Below are 20,006 nucleotides of genomic sequence, written 5' to 3'. Positions count from 1 at the left end.
CAGGCAGCACCTAATGATGCTTTCTTGCTGGTGCCATGACGGGGTTGAAGAGAACTGGATAGGGAGGAACTGCTCATGGCTGGTGACGGCTTGTTGTCAAAGGCTTGTGTGTCAGCGGAGATGGGCATGCCTTGTGCCGCCCACATTAGTAGAACCACCTTTTGGGGAATTCTCCCTTAGAGCCTGGTTTCTTAACCTTTTGTAGGTCTCAGGCCCCTTTGGGACTCTGATGAGTGTCCTAGATGCTCCCCAGAACAAAGCACATAAACTAGACCCAAGTTGCCCACAGTTTCAAAGGGTTTATGGACCCGCTGAAGCCATTAGTGGACACCAGGTAGGATCCCCAGTCCCGATGCTTTGCCCCCCCATTCTTCCCCTTGGTCCTACCCCCACCAGAGATGCCTACCCTCTGCCCCTTACCACCACACCCTTCCTAGCTGGTGCTTTTCTGCCTCCTGCCCTGGGCAGGCCTGGGGAGGGTAGGTGAAGGCCCCAACAAAGAGGCGACGTGTGAGTGGGTCTTAGAGGCCGAGCCATCCTTGTTCAGAGGGACGGATGTGGAGGAGACAGGCAGGCAGTAGGCACAGCTGACACAAAGGCTCTGAGGCAGCCGGGCACGGTGGCTCATGCCTGTAATCCCAGCACTTTGGGAGGCCGAGGCGGGCGGATCTTGAGGTCAGGAGATCGAGAACATCCTGACTAACATGGTGAAACCCTGTCTCTACTAAAAAATACAAAAAATTAGCCGGGTGTGGTGGCGGGCGCCTATAGTCCCAGCTACTTGGGAGGCTGAGGCAGGAGAATGGCGTGAACCCAGGAGGTGGAGCTTGCAGTGAGCCGAGATCGCGCCACTGCACTCCAGCCTGGGTGACAGAGGGAGACTCCACCTCAAAAAAAAAAAAAAAAAAAAAAAGAAGAAGGCTCTGAGGCTTGAAGTCCCTGGTAGATTTGAAGGAGAGAGGGAGGGCACACTGGAAAGGTGAAACCACTTGGCCAGGTGGGCCGGGCCTGGAGCATTTCCCACCAGGTCCAAGAGTTTGGCCTTGAGCCTCATGCCCCTCATGCATTCTCTCTGGTTCCATTGGCTGGGAAGGCTTGGGAGCCTTCTGCGTCGGCACTGCCGTGGCCACAGCCTCACCTTTGCCCATTCTGCTCTCTACAGGTGCGTTTCTCATACCATATTTTATTTTCCTGTTTGGGAGCGGCCTGCCTGTGTTTTTCTTGGAGATCATCATAGGCCAGTACACCTCTGAAGGGGGCATCACCTGCTGGGAAAAGATCTGCCCCTTGTTCTCTGGTGAGTATGGGACAGAGGTCACTTGGGGCCTGGTTCTCATCAGTTCCACACATTTTTATTGAGCACCTATTGTCTGCCAGGTCCATTGGAGCCTCATGCACATCACTTAGCTCTGTGCTGACACAAGATAGCAGCCAGTACAGTACCAGTGTGATGCGGATGCTGCCGCTTAGGAGTAGAGGGAAAGGAGTTGTGGCAAGTGCCTAGCATGCAGTAGCTGCTCAGTCAGGCCCAGCATGCCCACTTCCCTAGGGTGTTGCATAGAGAAGCCTGCAGCTGCACTGTTCACAGTAGCAAAGACATGGAATCAGCCTAGGTGCCCATCAGTGGTGGACTGGATAAAGAAAATGTGGTGCATATATACCATGGAAGACTATGCAGCTATAAAGAATAGCAATATGGCCTTTGCAGCAACATGGATACAGCCGTAGGTCATTATCCTAAGTGAACTGATGCAGAAACAGAAAAACAAATACCACGTATTCTTGCTTATAAGTGGAAACTCAACCTTGGGTATACAGGGACATAAAGATGGGAACAACAGACACTGGGGACTCCAAAAGAGGTGGGGAGCAAGGGTTGAAAGACTACCTATTGCATACTATGTTCACTGCTTGGGTGACGGGAATCTATGGAAGTGCAAACCTCAGTTTCATGCAATGTACTCCTGTCACAAACCTGCACCTGTACCCCCTGCATCTAGACAAGAAAAAAGAGAAGCCTGTAGCTGCTTGGCAGTAGAGTGCAGCAGATAAGCATTCAGGTTCAGGAGGCTTTCTGTCTGGGTTCAAGTCTCATTAACTCCCCTTGATAGTTTTGTGACTTTGAGAAGGTCACTTTATACTTCAATTTTCTCATCTATGAAATAGAAATATAGTTGCATGCTTACTTCACAGGGTTGCTATGAAGACAAAATAATATAGCCACGTAGAAGTGCTTTGTATACAGTCAGCATCAAATGAATGGTAGCTTCATTAGTCCTATGTTTAGTACTTAGTATGCACACAAAATAATCACTGTTATGATTTAATTGGCAGAGATGGGAACATATGTGAGTCTCTTCATTTGGTCATCCACATAAATCCATTTATCCTTAAGCCTTTCTTCCATTAAACCACTCAGTAATTAGACTATCCATCCATTTTCCATTCATCTATCCATCTATTCATCCTTTCATTCATCTACCCAACCTTCTAACCAACCACCATCCATACATCCATCTAACAAACTGATTATCTATGCAACAAATGAATATCTATCCATCAATCCAACACTCATCAGTTTAGCTATTTATCCATTCATCTGGCCATTCATTCAATCATCCAACTATCCATCTGTTCATTCATCCATCTATTTATCTCATCAGTTCAGCCATCCATCCTTCCAACACTCATCAGTTTAGCTATTTATCCATTCATCTGGCCATTGATTCAATCATCCAACTATCCATCTGTTCATTCATCCATCTATTTATCTCATCAGTTCAGCTATCCATCCATCCATCCATCCATCCATCCATCCATCCATCCATCCATCTAAACATCCAACCATCCAATCAACCATCCTCTTTATTATCTATCTTTTCATCCATCCATCTATTTATCCATCCATCTAGCCATCCATTCATTGTTCTATACCCCCTGCCCCTTGCCATCCATCCCATTTATCTAACCATCTGTTGTTTCACCTTTCCATTCAACCAGCCATCGATTCACCCTATAAATATTTGGTGGTCACTGTTGAAGGGCCTCTTGTGGCTTGGGGCCTGGGGATACCATGGCCTTCCAGTTGAGTATGTGGCCATGGTAGGTCTGGCCTCCCTCAGATGTTTACTCATCTCATTTGCCCAACCTGCAGGTATCGGCTATGCCTCCATTGTAATTGTGTCCCTCCTGAATGTCTACTACATCGTCATCCTGGCCTGGGCCACATACTACCTGTTCCAGTCCTTCCAGAAGGAGCTGCCCTGGGCACACTGCAACCACAGCTGGAACACGCCTCACTGCATGGAGGACACCATGCGCAAGAACAAGAGTGTCTGGATCACCATCAGCTCCACCAACTTCACCTCTCCTGTCATCGAGTTCTGGGAGTAAGGCCACCTCACTGAAGCAAGGAGGAGGACATGGGTGGGGCAGAGAGGATGGCTCACTTCCTTATCTCCTCCCCTGGGATGCGGGAGCCACTGTCTTTGGGGGAGTGGAAGGAGGGGGCAGATCTGGAGATAAATTTATGCCTTTGGCCATAGACAGGACTGGAATCCCAGTTCTGCCACTGACTGGCTGTTTGACCTTAGGCAAGCCACTCCTCCTTTCTGAGCCTCAGTTTCTTTACCTGTCAGATAAAAAGAATGAATCATTACTACCCTGTGAGGCAGGTATGCATACTTATGTTGTCTAAAAATGATACAGTTTTCTTAATGTATTTTAGAAAAAATATATTCTCTGTTATTGCACAGAGAAAAATGCATATATGAAGCTGAAGTAGTTAAGTGGAAAGTGAGTAGGTAGAGTGAAAAACATGCATCAGTTGGCTTTTGCTATGTAACAACCATCCCCAAACTTGGTGGCTTTAAGCAACCATTTATTTAGGTCTTGATTGTTCTGCTTGTTGGCAGTTTGGGCTGAGCTTGGCTGGGCAGTTCTGGTCTTGGGCTCCTTCATGTGTCTGCAGGCAGCTGTAGGTCCTCTAGGTAGCTCTTCTGGGGTTTGGCTGGCTATTGGCTGGGGTGTGAGGGGCAACTGGTCCCTGTGGTTTCATCACCCAGCAGGCTAGCCTGGGCTTGTCACCGGCCACTAAGCAAGCACTCTAGGAATAAGAAACGGTCAATCCCCGAAACCCAAGTGCTTTTCAAGCCTCTGTCTGTATCATTTTTATTCATGTCCCCTTGGCCAAAGAAAGCCACAAGACAAACCCAGATTCAAGAGGTGGAGGAAATAAATTCTGTCTCTTCATGAGAGGAGTGAAGAACCGTAGTCAGTAACTACAGGGAGGATACAGAGGACAAACATCAGAAAGGCAGGATATGGAGTCCTGATTTTGGGGAGCTCTTGAGTGAGCTGATATGTGGAGAAATTCTTCTAACATAGTGCTTAGAGGCTGATCAAAAATAGGCTAGTGCATCATTTCCCTCTTCTTCATAAGCCAGCCTTGGGGCTCAGCACTCAAGTGCAGCCCCTTGACCCTGGAAATAACTGAGATGAGGCCTTGTGAAGGTTGTGAGCCAGGGGCAGGGGTGCTGTTAAGGAAGAGGGTGGTTCTGGTTCTGAATCATCATGAGAGGACAGTCCCTGTCTTTTTTGTGTGTGGTTTTGCCATTTTCAAGGTGTCTACCGACCTCTTAGGAGCTGGTGCAGGAATGGGCCAGAGAAGAGGGAGCAGCCTACCGACTGGCCCCAGCCATGCTTTGAGGTCAGGACTGGGACATCATTGGCAAAGAAGGGGTCGGTTGCCCTCACTGGTGTGGAGCCCTTACTTGGGCGGTCCATATCACTGTCGCTGCTCCAGGCCTTCAGTGTATGCTCAGGGCAAGTCCTTAGGCCCACTGTCACTGGGGGTTCCTCTTGTGTGTGTATTTTCCACTTACAAACAAAAGGGACATTGGAAGCACAATCATCGCCCCTCAGTTCCCCACCCCCTGGGGAGCTGAGTTCACAGACAAAGAAAGGCTGGCACTTCCTTTTTCTCACTTGAATGGGGTCCAAGGCACAGCCTTGTCCTTTCTCTGCTGTTTTTGGCGTGGCCTGAAAACCGGGCCTGCCCCACTCCTGGACGCTGGCGCTCAGCCAGTTACTGAGGGCATTTGCTGGGACCTCCTTGCCTCAGACATTGACTGGTCTGCCTGGTTCGAACCCTCACTCTGCCACTTCTAGCTTAGGCAGAAATGTCCTGCTCTCTGGGCCGTGGTATTGTCACCTGCACCTGGGGAAATGGCAGTGCTGCCGTCCCAGGGTTGTAGGATGGCCCTGACTGCATGAGATCCTGGGTGGCCAGCCCTGAGAATCCATTATTATTATTATTACTATTATTTTGTTTTTGAGACAAAGTCTCACTCTATTGCCAGGTTGGAGTGCAGTGGCATGATCTCAGCTCACTGCAACCTTCGACTCCCTGGTTCAAGCGATTCTCCTGCCTCAGCCTCCCAAGTAGCTGGGATTACAGGAATGCACCACTATGTCCAGCTAATTTTTGTATTTTTGGTAGAGATGGGGTTTCACCATGTTAGCCAGGATGGTCTCAATCTCCTGACCTCGGGATCTGCCTGCCTCAGCCTCCCAAAGTGCTGGGATTACAGGTGTGAGCCACCATGCCTGGCCAGAATCCATTATTATTTATCGAGTGCCCTCATAGTGCCTAAAACTACCCCTCAGGGCAGTTTCTTTAAGTGTTATGAACCTAAAGAATCACCCCCTATCGTAAAGGGGCCATCCTCTTCTGGGCTCTGCTTGTCTCGCTGTTGTCGGACCCAGGGGTCTTAGAGAAGGAACATGTGGGAGCAGTGTGAGGTCCTCAGGTTGGCCAGTCCTCACTCACACCTTCCAGAGGGACTGGGCCCTTGGGGGGTATTCTGGGACGCTTGCCTTCCAGAATCTCTATTCTGAGCACCCCAGCTCCATTTTCTGGCCTGGAAGACACCGAGACAGTATTTATCTTTGGAAAGTGTCTGGTTCTGCAGGCACCTTCCCAAGCTTCTGCATGATCCAGGTGGATTTGCTCTGTCCAAAGAGCCCTGGCTGCCAGCTTGGTACTCACCTCCCGCTCCGGCTCTCACACCTCTCCTACCCCTGGACCCCCAGCCCCAGATTCCAGCAGAGCTTTGTGAGACCACCTGAACATTCACAAATAAGTTGCCCTCTTTCTAGAACCCTGGGGAAGATTGAGGGCCACGGAGCAGGAGCCTGGAAAGCAGGCTTAGGCAAGATCAGCACTGCCTCCTGTGACCTGCCTTCACAGCACAGGGCGAGGCCAGAGAACTACACCAGGGGACAGCTCAGTTCCAGCCCTGAGCCAGGTGCTATGGGCAAGAAAGACCCGGCCTCCTGCCTTCAAGAGCCTTCTCTTTTCTTGGCATGCAATGGTGGAAAGGCAAGAGAACCAGTGGGGAATAGTTGACTCCCGTGAGCATAGTACTAGGAACTTGCCCCTGTCATTTCTTTCAGTCTCTGCAGAGGCTTTCTAAGTAGGAGAAATAGCTAGGCATCATCCAAAACTCTTCTTTCTACCTCAAATCCCACATCCAATTCATACATCCTCTTGGCTCCCCCTTCAGAGTATACCTAGAATCTGAGCACTGTCCCCATGCACTGTCACCCCCATGGAACCCCCATCACTCTCCTGGACACCAGCACTGGCCTCTTGGATCTCTCCGTGCCTTATCCTTGCACCTCTGTAACCAATTCTGAATCCAGCCTGTTATTTCCCAGCTCAGAACCCTCTCATGGCTTTTCCCATGCTATGATCTCACCCTGGCAGAAAGGATTGAGACAATTTCAACACAGCAAGTGCTCACTGGGTGCTGAATCTCCTCATTAGTTGCATGTCTTCATCCACCTGCGTGGAGCAACAAATCACTACCTCTCTCTGTCTCACTTCCCTATCTGCAGATGGAAGAGCATATGAGCTGGGCTTTGAAGGATGAATAGAAGCTCACTAGGCAGAAAAGGAGAGTGACAAGACAGTCTAGGTAGGAGGAACAGCCCATGCAGAGTCAGCATTCTGAAAGCACATGAGTATTTGGGATGGTTTGGCTAGAGCATAGGATGCACGGGTGAGGGATAGGTAGGGCCAGGGAGAAGGGTCAAAGCCTTGAATGTTAGGCGGGTACATTTGAACTTTGTTCTCTTGGAGGAGGAACCATGGAAGATATATGAGAAGGGAGGTGGTGTGACTGAATTGAATGTGATTTTTGGACATTCCTTAAGGAACACAGTGGTGGGAAAGAGAGGCTGGATGTATGCTGAGCACTGACTGTATATGGGGCCTCAGCCTTCAGCAGGTCTGGGTTCCCTTTGGGGTCAAACTTATCTGAATCCACCTGAAGATAGCCACCAACCCTGCAGCGTCTGACCCTGGGGTTTCTCTCGAGTGAATCTTGTTGGGATTTTTTGCGTGTTGCTGTCTGGGAGCCAGTTGGGCGGCAGAGCAGTGAGGATACCCTCGAAGGTTGGTCTTGGTGACCCTCAAGCTGAAGCCCAGGCCCAGCCATTGCTTCCTTTCATTCCTCTTATATGCCCCAGATGCATAGGTCCCTGGCCCATCCTTTCCTTCGGCAGGTGCTGCTGGCAGGTGCTCAGTAGTCTCTGGAAGTCAGGGGTACGAGGCACCAGGGGAGCGGAGCCATCTCCCAGCTTCTTCTGGGCAGGGAAGGTCGCTATTGATGCTCCCTGCCAGCCCTTCCTCCCTCTGTTTTCACAGAGGAGGCAGCAGAGCAGCAATGGGTGACATTCGCCTTTCCTTGTGGGGGGAGACAAAGCTCAACTCTGGCTCCCACACATCCCAGCTGCGCGACCTTGAGACAGTGACCTCACCTCTCCACGCCCTCTTCTCTCCTCTGTAAACAGAAGTAGCATGGTCCCAATGACTCACAGCCTGGCTTGAGTGTTGTGGAGCTAAGACCAGGGATGCGCTTTGCAGGGGGCCGGCCACAGGACACTGACGATGCAAGACGTGCAGTGCCCTGCCCGAGGTCATGTGCACAGCTAGAAGGAGCAAAGCTTCCAGCCCTGGCATTCAGCACTGCATCCTGCCTCCAGCTAACCTTTTGTCTATGTCCTCACCAGCCACCAGCCCAGAGCCCGGGCCAGGCCTGGGAGCCCAAGTCCATGGTCACAGGTCACATTGTGCCACATGTGTGTCTCCCCACTCCCAGGTTACTTGTGGGGTCTTCTCTCTGCCTGGACCCCCTACACCCACCCTGTGTGCAGTGCTAAGTCACCGTTCTCAGCAGGAGCCAGTGAGCTGCTCTTTCCCAGATCCTCATGAGAAGCTGCTGGGGCCCCATGCTGGCTTTATAATTGAGCGCCGAGTTGCTCTGGGATGGGGAAGCAGAGCTTTTGTCCCCTGCTGCTCCTTGCTGTCTGGGGTCACCTCTGTCCCAAGGTCGCCCTGGAGGACAGGCAGGGCCAGACCTGGCCAGATGCCCTCCATCAGGCTGGAGCCGTGCCTTCCTCCTAGGCTCCTCCAGAGCCCCCTGGGAGCTCGGCACGTATCATTAGACTTTATTAGAATCAAAGAAATGAGTCATATTTGCAAACAAGGCCTGCTCAGCCAATCTTCCCCTGCAGCTGTCGGAAGGAGGAGGCGGTGGAGAAAGGCTGCACGGCCCCGTGCTCTGGGCGGACAGGCCCTTTTATAATTGTTGCCTCTGCTAGTCTCCAGGGGAGAGCCATGGCCAATAAATGGCTGGCCTGAAGTCAAAAGGAAACGATTTGGCCGGCTAGGAGGACGTATTTACATCTCTGAGTGCCGGCTGGACGGCAGCAGGGCGGCCGACTCAAAACAGACGTCCAGGCAATTCTTTTTTGGATCCCACCCTGGAGTGAATCATTACTATTCTTGGACAAGAATGCAGCTTACCTTGGAGTCTCCTCCCTCTGTATGAGAGAGACGAGGAAGCTGGGGATGCTGGGGCCCTTGCCCCGGCACCATGCCCAGCACATGAGGTGGCTGGTCCCCAGGATGGCATCAGAAAAAAGGAACCAGGTCCATGGTTGATTTCTATCTGAGTGATTTCAGGTGCATTCCTGAACTTGTCTGAGCCTCAGTTTCCCCATCAACCAAATGGGTATAATTAATTTACTCAACTAATGTCAGCTGAGCACCTATTACGTACCAGGCACTGTTCAGTGATCAAGACAGACATAGACCCTGCCTTCTTGGGACTGACATTTTAGTGGGACAGGCAGACAAATAGATAACACATATAAAATTATAATATAAAAGCAATAAGTGATGAGAAATAGGCCCAGGACAGGGGAAGGAGAGTGACCAGGGATGTTTTTTACAGAGGGTGGCCAGGAACAGCTGCCCTGGGGATGTGGCCTTTGAACAGAGACCTGAAGGAAAGGAGCGAGGGAGCTTTGGAACAAGTGGCCGAGGGAAGCAGTTAGGTCCAAGGCCTTAAGGCAGGATCGCGTTCAACCTGTTCAGAGAATGTCCCAGATAGCAGCTAGGGTGGCTGAAGGAGGAGGAAGTGATGGTGAGTCTGGGGGATGAGGGTAGGGCTTGGGCGCCCGCACCCCCAGCCTGCCCAGAACACTTCCACTTTACACCCGTTGACCTATGTGTTTACTAATTGGCACCCACTCACTCTTAAAAGTGAGTCTGAGTGGCAAGGTCAGGAGGGCCGTGTTGGCCGGGGAGCGGGAGCCCTGGGAGGATGTGGAGTAGAGGAGGCATGTGGCCTGACATAGGTATTGATAGATTCCCTCTGACTTGTTGGGGCAGGAGTGGAGGGAGGAGGGCCAGTGAAGAGGCTGCTGGAAATCATCCTGGGGGTGTCAGGGGCCTGGACAGGGGTTAGAGACAGTGTACTGGGGGAGCTGTGTTAACACTGTGGGGAGCCTGTGCAGCTTCCTCCTGGGGTGCTTAGGAGGCACAGGTGAGTGGCAGTGTGCCATGGCGTTCCCTCGGCATGACACTCTACAGTTTACTGAGCACACCCTCACCGCTGGGTAGGGATTGGCTGGGATCCTGATCGACTGCTTTCTGGCTGGGAAGACCCTGGAAGTCAGACATGGAAGGGACTGTGGAGGGGCCTGCCTGAGATTCAGCCTGCATGGCTGCCTGAGATGTCTTTGGAAAGAATGTCAGTTGCTCTGGCCCTGAGCCTGTGTCAGGCTGTGTTGTGACAAATCCTGATTGATGAGATACATTGGTTTCAGTCCTAGCACGTTCACATGGCCCGTTATAAAGCTTTTCAAGAATTTAAAATAACTTTTATAAAGGTGATATGTGCACATTAAAAACATTGAAATAGTGCAAAAATACATTGCAAAGTGCGTCCCCCTCCCCCACACAGGCAGCAACTGCCACCAGCTTGTGTGTCCTGCCAAAAATAGTGTGTGTGTATTCAAGTACAAATGTGTCTGTGTCTTCCTCCCTCTTTACACAGCAGGGAGCGTGTCTCATGCACTGTTCTTCACCTTGCTCCTCTTCCTGCATTTTGTCTTCAGGACCTAGTTGCTTAGTAGAACACTGAGAACTTTCCCGTTTTTTTACACCGCTGCATTGTATTCCAGTGTGTGCCTGCTCCACAGTTTACAAGCTCCTCTTGATGGACATTTGAGTCGTTTCCAGTCTTTCACTCTACAGACAGCACTGCTTGGCGGGAGTACTATGTCTCTGGCCACCCATGCAGGTGTAACTATAGGAGATAATCCTAGGAATGGAATTGCCTGATCAAAGCAAACGTCCCTGGATGGCACTATGAGGTCCTACAAAGGGACTACCACCAGCAGTGGAGAAGGAGGTGGAGGACTCATTTTCTTTGTTGTAGACTCCATAGCTGGTCAGCTGCCCTGATCAAGCCAGTGTGGCAGCCTCCCATCAGTATTGGGCACCACTGGTTTGACCAGCATGGTGGTAGGAGAAGGGCAGATGCTGTTAGATGAGCTGGCTGCAGGCTGGGTATGGTCAGAATCAGGGCTCTGGAGTATTAAGCCTCTCAGCCAGCTTGCCCTGAAGAATCAAAGGAAAGGCTGTCTTGTGACTGGGCATCTCATCAGTATATAAAGCCCTTGTCCTTGGGATGTCCAGGGTCTGGTGGGAAAGACAGACATTTCCCCAGCGTGGGACAGGACAGCGGAAGACAGACAGGGCCTCTACAGTGAGTCTTCCAGAACCTCAGGGAGGCTTCCTTTGAGACCGAGGATAGTGCACCTGGTGGGCCTGGGAGATGGTGGAAAGGTGCTCTTCCTCCTGTCCTGGTGCTGCCCATTCACAAGGAAGTCTTGGGCCACTGCCCAGCCTGCGCTGGCTTTCACTGAAGGTGCTGAGCCCTGCAGAATGAGGAAAGGCTTTTTGTTTTAAAGCCGTGGCAGGCGCCGGATCCACATGCTTGGCAGGGCCCCAGCTGGGATGCGGTTGGCCACCAGCCTGCCCTATAGAGATGCCCCCTGCCCCAAGGTGCCAGGTGATCCCAGCATATAGCAGAGGACTGAAGAGATTGTTAAAATTTAGGCTCTGTTTTCTCTTAAAATCAGACCAACAGTGTAGTGGAGTAGAGAGAGCACTGGTTTTGGAGTCAGACAGGCGTGGGCTTGGGGTGGCAGCTCTGTGTCGCCTGCTGGCTCTGTGACCATGGGCAAGTGGACCCTCCAAGCCTTCGTTTTCCCCATCTGTAAAATGGGGTGAATGGCCTCTACTCCTGGGATCAGATGAGATAAACTGAAAAGGCCTTGGAAAGCAGGTGGTTGCTGGTAGCTTTTATGTGGTCCGTCAGCATTATGATGTTGACATCCCTGGTGCCAGGGGGAGCCCACTGGTGACGCTGTGACCAGCAAGAAGAGGGCAAAGAAAAGCTGTCCTGTCTTATGGCTGTTAGTGGGAGTATTTCACGGATTGGTCCTACAGTGACATGTGAATTTGCTGTCCTCCCAGTTGAGTCCGTTCATTCACTCATTCACTCAACAGGTCTTTATTGAGCTCCTCCAATGGGCCAGATGCTGTTCTAGGTGCTGGGAACACAGCAGTAAACTAAAGAAAGGCCTTGCTTGAATGCCAGTTGAGAAGGGAATCTTGGATTTATTCAAAGTCCTTATGTTGAAGCTTCTCTAAAAAAAATAAAATAAAAATGATAAAGGGTCTAGCCCGGTGTGTGTTCCAAGAACCAGAGCCCTGACTATGGGGGTAATCCCACAGACTGGCTGAAAGCTTGGGATGTTCCAGAATGCTTTCCCAAGAGCATCCTGGGCAGGAGCTGTTATTCTCATTTTACAAAAGGGGAAACTGAGGCACAGAGTCACACTTCACTCCCTGCCCCTCCTGCATGGGAGTGTGACCTTCAAACAGGGAGCTGACTCCCATTAGAAGGAAACTCAGCTTCTTCCAGGGGTTCGCAAACACCCTGGAGCATGCAGACCCTGTCTCTTGTGGCCAGCAGCCGGTGGTGGACAGGTAACCTGGGAGGCCCAGTGGGCAGGGCCGATGTCCCTGTGCTCAGTGTGGCTGTCCTCGATCACTGTGGCAGTAGTCAGAGCTCTGGGACCATGGGTGCCACTTCTGGGCATCAAGTTTCATGGCCTGGACTGTCAGTACCCTGCACCGCCCTGGCCTGCTTCAGATGCTGTCGTGCATAAGAATGTCTGGGAGTAGGTACCTGTGTGCTTGTTTAGCAGGGCAGCAGGAATCAGCTCGGACTGGCGGGAAGCTTAAGTCTGGACTCCAAAGACCCATGCTCTGCCGTGTCATCCTGGGCAGAGTTGGTGGCTGTCCCGTGCCAATTATCCTTAAAACCGTTTACCTGCCTCTCTCTTGAGACCCTCAAAACCCTGGCAGGGCAAGGGAGGAAACCAGCACTGCTTAGTGCCGGCTGTGTGCCTGAAGCTTCCCTGGGCATCTGAACACCACAGTTACATCTGCAAAGGTTTATCAAGTGCTAGCTGCATCCCAGGTGAATTTAGGACCTTATGTGACTTACATTTTAGTGAGAGATCCAGGTTACACAGGGATGAATAAAATAATAAGGGACAATGTTGGGGGAGGGCAACACTTTATAGATGAGGAGCCGGCGGTCTGGGAAAGTTGGCTAACTTTGTTCTGTCAGTGACGGAACAAACAGTAGAGCTGAGACTTGAACCTAGTGTTTGGCCCACGGTTGGCACTGAAGAAGGTTCTGCTGAAATCCCGGCAGAAAATCAGTGCCCATTTCACAGATGAGGAAACTGAGGCTCGGGGTTCCTTAACTTGCCTGAGGCCAGACTGAGTTGAACCTGGGTTTGCCTGAATCCGGAGTCTGAGTCCATCCTTTTCTTTTCTTTCCAACAACTCTGTCTCAAGACAAATGGGGATTCCTGGGTTTGGAAAGGTGAGGTGACTTATGTAAATGCAGCACCTCGGGTGGGATTTGACCCCCAGCCCGTTAATGTCTGGGCCCTGGCTCTCTCTACTCTAGGGCCAGGCCCCTCACTGACTCCTGGCTCTGTGTTTGCTTCAAGGCGCAACGTGCTGAGCTTATCCCCTGGAATCGACCACCCAGGCTCTCTGAAATGGGACCTCGCTCTCTGCCTTCTTTTAGTCTGGCTAGTGTGTTTCTTCTGCATCTGGAAGGGCGTCAGGTCCACCGGGAAGGTAAGTTGGACTTCTGTCCGTCGCCTGCCTCCTGGAGAGCTGTGCCAGGCTGGCCCTCTCCCCCACTTCCTGCCTGTAATTAGCCATGCCCCAGGAGGGAGGTGGCCAGTGCTGGTGTGCTAAGCCCGCCCTCTGGAAAAAAGTAAAACCCAGGTTTGTAGCGTTTCTCCATTTCGTGGTGTCCGTGCTCCCACCATGTTTGCTTTCAAGCTGTCGATGGTTTAATGACCAGCTCACAGAATTCCTGAATATTGAAGCGTCAGGCTCGCAGGAGCCTACACGAGCTACCCCCATCCACCACAGCTTTCTCATCTCGAGGTATTGGCAGTCAGTGCAGATGGTAGCAGATAACTAATGTTGGATATCTAATAAATAGGTTAGCTGGTAACAGGAGGTTAGCCAGTAACCGTGGTAAGAGCCATTAGCCACAGCATGGACCCTCGCTTTGCAGAGGGGGCCACAAGCATTCCCATCAGCATTGCAGGGCGCTTCGTGGGCCTGCCCCAAACCTACAAACTCAAAGGCTGCGTTGTAACATTATCCCCAGATAATCCAAGTGCACTTCATGGATTGAGAGGCACTGGCTTAGATTTTAGCTGCTAAATCAGATTAACTGAGTTATCTTATAACTAACATTTCAGCCGGCACCTCCAATGTTAGTTGTTCAGGAAAGTGTTAGCTGATAATTAAATCATCCACTCATGGCCAGGGTGTTAGCTGTTAACCAAAGTATTATTCATAACTGGAGTGTTTGCTGCTGATTAATATGTCACATAGTGACTAGAATGTCAGTGATTAACAAATGTAAAGTGTTAGCTTGTAATTTTAAGGTTTTAGGTATAACTGATGTATTAGCAATAGTGAAAATGTTAACCAATAACTGAAACGTTACCTGTTACTAATTAGAGCCAAACTGTTCCCTAATAACCTAGACACTGGCTGTTGTCATGGCTGTGCTGATGCCACAGTCTAGTGCAGGAGTATGTTGCGATCACAGGTGTGAGCCTAAACCCAGGGCCCTAAGCTATAAAGAACAAAGGCGTTTGCTCATTTGCCTTTAGATGGTGCCCTGTCGACGCTTTCCCCAGTGACTCACATCCCAAAAGAGGGAACATCTCTTTAAGATCAAAAAACCCCCAAAAGTCAAAGGAGTGTCTTAAGGTAGCATTCCAGGTGGAGCTGTGGGCAGTGACCTTAGCTGCCCCAGCCACAGAGTGGAATTGAGGGTTGAGGAATGTGCTCTCCCTGGATAAAGAGCCCCTAAAGAGGCGAAATCATGGATTTGTAGAGATCCAAGTAATTATTCCAGTCACTTACCCTGCAAGACTTGGGACTCCAGGGTTGCAAGAGGTAGAATGGGGGTGATCCTGTGCACCCCCCTCCAACACACACAGTGCCCTCTGCTTGTTTCTTGGGGCAGAACTACCCTGCCATCCTGAAGCCCCTGGGGGAAGGGAAGCAGTCCAGGCCTTGGACACCTGCCCCTGCACACCAGTGAGCATGGTCCTGCCCGGAACAGGTGGGAGCAGGGGACATCGGTATCTCCTGCACCTCCTTGGAGAGCACCCTCACTGTGCCACCCTGGTTCTCTGTCTTACAAGGACACCATTTTATTCCTTTCTTTAAACAATGAAAAAACTCAGGCTTAGGGAGGTCAAGTGACTTGTCCAAGGTCACTTCCTCCTCTCTGAGCCTCAGTTTCCTCCTCTATAAAATAGGTGATAGTAAGGGTTAAAATGAGGTGTGTTAAACACCTGGCACAATGCTTGGCACAGATAGTTCTGGAAATGCTAGTTCTCTTCTTCTTTTTTCTTTTTTTAATTTGAGGTGGGGTCTGGCTCTGTTGCCCAGGCTGAAATGCAGTGGCTTGATCTCAGCTCACTTTCTGGGCTCAAGCCATCCTCAAACCATCCTCCCACCTCAGCCTCCTGAGTAGCTGGGACCACAGGCGCACGCCACCATGCCCTTCTTCACTCTGCCTCAGTTTCCCCACACAGAAGTGAGAAAGTTTCTGTGGAGCACTGGTCCTGAGCAGTGCTGGAAACATCGTCACTTATGTACACGCTAGTATTTTTTGAGCCTCTACTGTGTGCCAGGTGCTTTGTAGAAACAGGGCTGGGGGACATGCAGTGGTTCACAAAACAGACAAAAATTCCTGTACTCCAGGAGCTGATGGCCTGGCAGGAAGAGTCAGGTTGTAACAAAACGAATGGGAAAAATGTATAGGAGTCAAATGGGGATGCGAGCTATGGGAAAAAGTCAAGCAGAGAAGGAGAATGGGGAGTGTTGGGAGCAATTTTAAATAGGGTGGCCAGGCAAGGCCTACCAAGAAGGTGACTCTAGGCAAAGATGTGAAGGAAGTGAAGGGCTGAGCCAGGTGAGTATGTGGAGGGGAAAATCTCCAGGTAGAAGTGACAGCCTGTGCAAAGGCCCTGAGGTGTGTTTGACCCAGACCCTTGGGGAGCACCTAGTCTGATGGAGGAGGCTGATGTCTGCCAGGGACAGTGAACAACTTTTGAGACATAATGCAGAACACAGGAGAATACCGTCAAAGCCAGAGAGAGGGTGCCAGGCTGCAGCTGTGGCCGAGCAAAGACGTGACCTTCCAGGGGTCCTCCCGTCTCACCCTTAGCAACAACCTCCTTTGTGGGGTGGTTCTAGGCCTCCCAGGGGTGGGCGTGATTCCCAGAACAATAGCAGAGCCTGGGCCAGGCCAGAGAAGCCAAGACAAACACAGTCAGGCTCTGTGGACTTCCTCAAGCCCCATGGCTGAGAGGCTGCCTGCTCGCTGGCCATGGCTTCCAGCCCTGGCCACAGACCAGGTTTGTGGCTGACGTGGGAGCTGGGCCCACAGGCAGCAGACGGACCTCATCCTGCCAAGGCCCTGCTCTCGTGTCTAGTCCAGCAAGGAGGAGTTGGAGGGTAATGGAGGGAGAGCCCCAGCCTGAGAGGCTCAGGATCTGAGTTCAAGTCACCTTGCCTCTAGGTTGCAGTTTCCTTTTTTGTAATTTTCACTATTCCAGGAGTTTGAAACTAGGCTGCCATTAATCCATTCAACAAATAGTGATAATGGTGGGGAAATCACAGTAGCCTGTGAGTGTCGGGTAGTATTCTCAGTGCTGCTAGGTAGCTCATTGAATCCTCCTCATGGTTTGGAGTATGTGCAGTTATTAGTCCCATTTTACAGATGGGGAAACTCAGGTTCAGGGAGGCTCATTACCTTGCCCAGCATCACACAGCTTGTCAGTGGCTGTGCTGGGATTTGGACCCAGGCAGCCCCACTCCCGAGCTGGGTGCCCCACACTCTTCCACCTCCTGTGCCCACCCCCGTGCCAGCCTGAGGATGCAGTAAGTAGGGCATGTGGCAGGTACGTCCCTGCTGTCACAGAGTGGGGTCTGGGAAGGGGGCAGAGATCCAGACACTCACATAGGAAGTGCAAGCCCTGCAGACGCACAAGGGAGGAGGCCCCGGAGAGAGCACGGACATTCACTGAGGCTGGGGCTCTTCGCTGTCGGCCTCTGGAGCAGCTCTTTTTGCCTTTGTTAAAAACAAAGCAGGGGGTAGTCAGAGCCAGATCCTTTTAGCTCTGGATCCCCCAAACTGCATAACTTTGGACAAGGCCCTTTCACTTTCTCAGCCTCACCTTCCCCTTATTTGAAATGAGTTAGTGAAGCTCCTCACCAACAGCCGGGGCGCTGAGGACCCTCGGGGCCTGCCTAGGATCTCTGGGATCAATGGCGAGCCCTGCTGCCCAGACCCTTACCTCCCAAAGGATGCCAGGCTCCCCCTGCTGCTCAGCCACCCTCTTTTCTACTGCCCAGAGGGGATGGAGAAAAGTTGTCCTTGCGAGTTTCCTGGACAGTTGGGCCACAGGGCTTTTGGGTCTAGGGCTCAGAGGAGCCACGGAGGTTCACCAGCAAGAGTGGAAAAATACCATGTCCCACGGGAAGGCCTGCTGGGCCACCACCAGAGGCCCCTGGCAGCGGCTAGCATCAGCCTGTCCCTTGGGGATCCCGGGGGCGCCACGGAAAAGTTGAAAGCATGACTCTCAGGGGCTTGTTCTCGGAGCAGCAGATTCTGCAAAGCAAGGGTGGCTTTCAAACCTGCTACTGTAAACCAAAACCCATCTAAGACAGGGGGCTCAATCAGCTTAGAGGTTTATTTTGCCAAGATTGAAGATGTGCCCAGGAAAAGGAGACACGAGCCACAGTAGGATCTGTGGTCTGCACTTTTTTCCAAAGAGGGTTTTGAGAACCTCAGTACATAAAGGGGGGGCCTAGCTCAGTAGCTCACACCTGTAATCCCAGCACTTGGGGGGCCGAGGAGGGCAGATTGCTTAAGTTCAGGAGTCCAAGACCAACCTGGTCAACATGGCAAAACCCTGTTTCTACTAAAAAATACAAAAATTAGCTGGGCATGGTGGCGCATACCTGTAGTCCCAGCTACTCAGGAGGCTGAGGTAGGAGGATCCCTTAGGCCCGGGAAGTTGAGACTGCAGTGAGCTTTGATTGTGCCATTGTACTCTAGCGTGGGTGACAGAGACCATGTCTAAAAAAAAAAAATGTAAGGGGAAATAGCAGGAGAGGACGGAGGAACAGGTAATTCAGGTAATTATGCGTGGTGTCTCTCAGCAAATCTGCATTTTCCATAGGGTAGAGAATACACACATTTTCCACAGGGTAGGGTGTACACACAGTGGAGGAAGGAGACACATGCCTAGATGTGTGGGTGGATGGCTAATTTCTTGTCTCTTTGTCCGGTACCTGTGAAGATGAGCTGTGAGTTTACATTGTCAGGGTGAGGGAGGCCGCCCTGGGGAGATATGTGGCCTGTATCTCACAACTCTGCTGAAGAACAGAAGGCAGGCCAGTTTTGTGCGTGTGTGTGACTCAGTTCCCAAGCTTAACTTTTTCCTTCTGCATAGTGAGTTTGGGGTCCTGAGATTTTATTTTCCCTTCACACGGCTGTGGTGGCATGACCAGTGTTGGGGAGGAACAATGACACACATCCCAAAGGTGTGGGGACCTGACACCAGCTGGCCTGGATCCATCTCGCATCTACCACCAGTAACTGTGATTGCAGGCAGGTGCCCCCACATCTCTGGGCAGTCTCCTCATCTAGAAAATTCTGGTGAGGCTGGTGCCTGGCTCTTCTCAGTTGTCTGAGGATTAAATGAGTTAAAACTCATGAAGCTCTTAGCTGAGTGCCCCGCACAAAGTCTGCACTGCATAAGTGCTTGTTAAATAAACTAACTACGTGAAAACAAGGAAAGTCACCTCCACACCCCTGTCCCTGACACAAAGCCCTCTGGCCACAGACCGGTTGCTTGGCCCAGTGGAGGCCTGGCTGGCTTTGAAGTGGCCGCCCTCTGGAGACCCCTGCGGGGCTGCTGTCAGCAGCTATTGTTCGCCAGCCCGGGTGTGGCCCACAAAGGGACCCAGAGGTGGGAACTGGTTGGGGCGCCTGGCCGCCTGGCCGCCTGTCCTCAGGAAGGGAGAGGCAGGTTGGTTTTCTTTTTTCACTTCTTTCCCCCGTTCTGTGGCTTCCTGATGTGGCCCCACCCTCCACGTCTGCTTTCCTATCCTCGGGAAATCATGTAGGCTCCTGGCCTCAAGGAGAAGAGATGGCGGTGGCTGGAGAAGCTGAGGCCTGGAGGAACAAAGGACGCCCGGGGGCAGAGGCAGGAGTAGGGCCCACCCTGTCAGTGTTGCACAGCCATCCTGACAGTGCCGGCCAAGGAGGCTTCTTGAATGCTCACCGCAGGCCAGGGGCCATCGAGCAAGGTCAGCGTTCCCTTATCCTCAGTGGACAGATGGGGAAGCTGAGGCCCAGGTCACCAGCAAGGGGTGGCAGAGGCAGCTTGCAACCCCTGGTAGAGACGGCTCCCCAGCTGACCCACAGCCTCTCTACCCCTCGACCTAGATTGGCAGAGTGGGAGGCAACCTCCGAGCTCCTACGGTCCCAGCCCTTTACTTCCAGGTGGGGAAACAGAGTCTAGAGGGGACAGCGGCTTCCTGGAGGTCTCATGGCAAGCCAGCCTCTAAGCTTAGATTCAGACCCGAGGGCCTCCCTACTGGCTGCCCTCTGGTCTTCGGGAGAATCAGTAAACTGTCAGTTGTGGGAGGCTTTTTGCCGGTCCGCTATGTGTGGGCTGTGGGGCAGGTCCCCATTCTGCTGCTTAAGGCCACGTGACCCTGGGCAAGTGATGGACTCTCTCTGGGCCTCAGTTTTATTGTTGCAAAATGCAGATAGTAATAAAACTTACCTCAGAGGGTTAGGGCACGGGCCAGTGAGAATAGACGTCACAGCATTTGGAACAGTGCTAGGCACACAGTAAGTGCTCAATAAACGCTGCCTAGGGGTTGTTGGGCTGAGGGCAGCTGAGCTAAGCAGGCCCTGAAAGCTTCCTTTTTGCCCTTT

At 51.7% G+C, this 20,006-nt stretch overlaps 1 protein-coding gene across 4 annotated transcripts in view; it reads left to right on the top strand.

Annotated features, from left to right (window-relative positions):
- Window positions 1-20,006, top strand: part of SLC6A6 (solute carrier family 6 member 6) — an 87,509-nt gene that overhangs the window by 42,971 nt on the left and 24,532 nt on the right. For all 4 annotated transcript variants that reach the window (XM_055260617.2, XM_063630695.1, XM_055260615.2 and 1 more), the window contains 3 exons: window positions 1,163-1,297; window positions 3,155-3,389; window positions 13,453-13,585. In XM_055260617.2, the coding sequence (XP_055116592.2) occupies window positions 1,163-1,297; window positions 3,155-3,389; window positions 13,453-13,585 (503 nt within the window). The remainder of the gene's footprint in view (window positions 1-1,162; window positions 1,298-3,154; window positions 3,390-13,452; window positions 13,586-20,006) is intronic.

The sequence above is a fragment of the Symphalangus syndactylus genome, chromosome 21 (genome assembly GCF_028878055.3).
Source record: "Symphalangus syndactylus isolate Jambi chromosome 21, NHGRI_mSymSyn1-v2.1_pri, whole genome shotgun sequence".
Classification (NCBI taxonomy): Eukaryota; Metazoa; Chordata; class Mammalia; order Primates; family Hylobatidae; genus Symphalangus; species Symphalangus syndactylus.
Note: the sequence above shows the minus strand (reverse complement) of the source record. Positions and strands in the feature narration are given on the sequence as shown.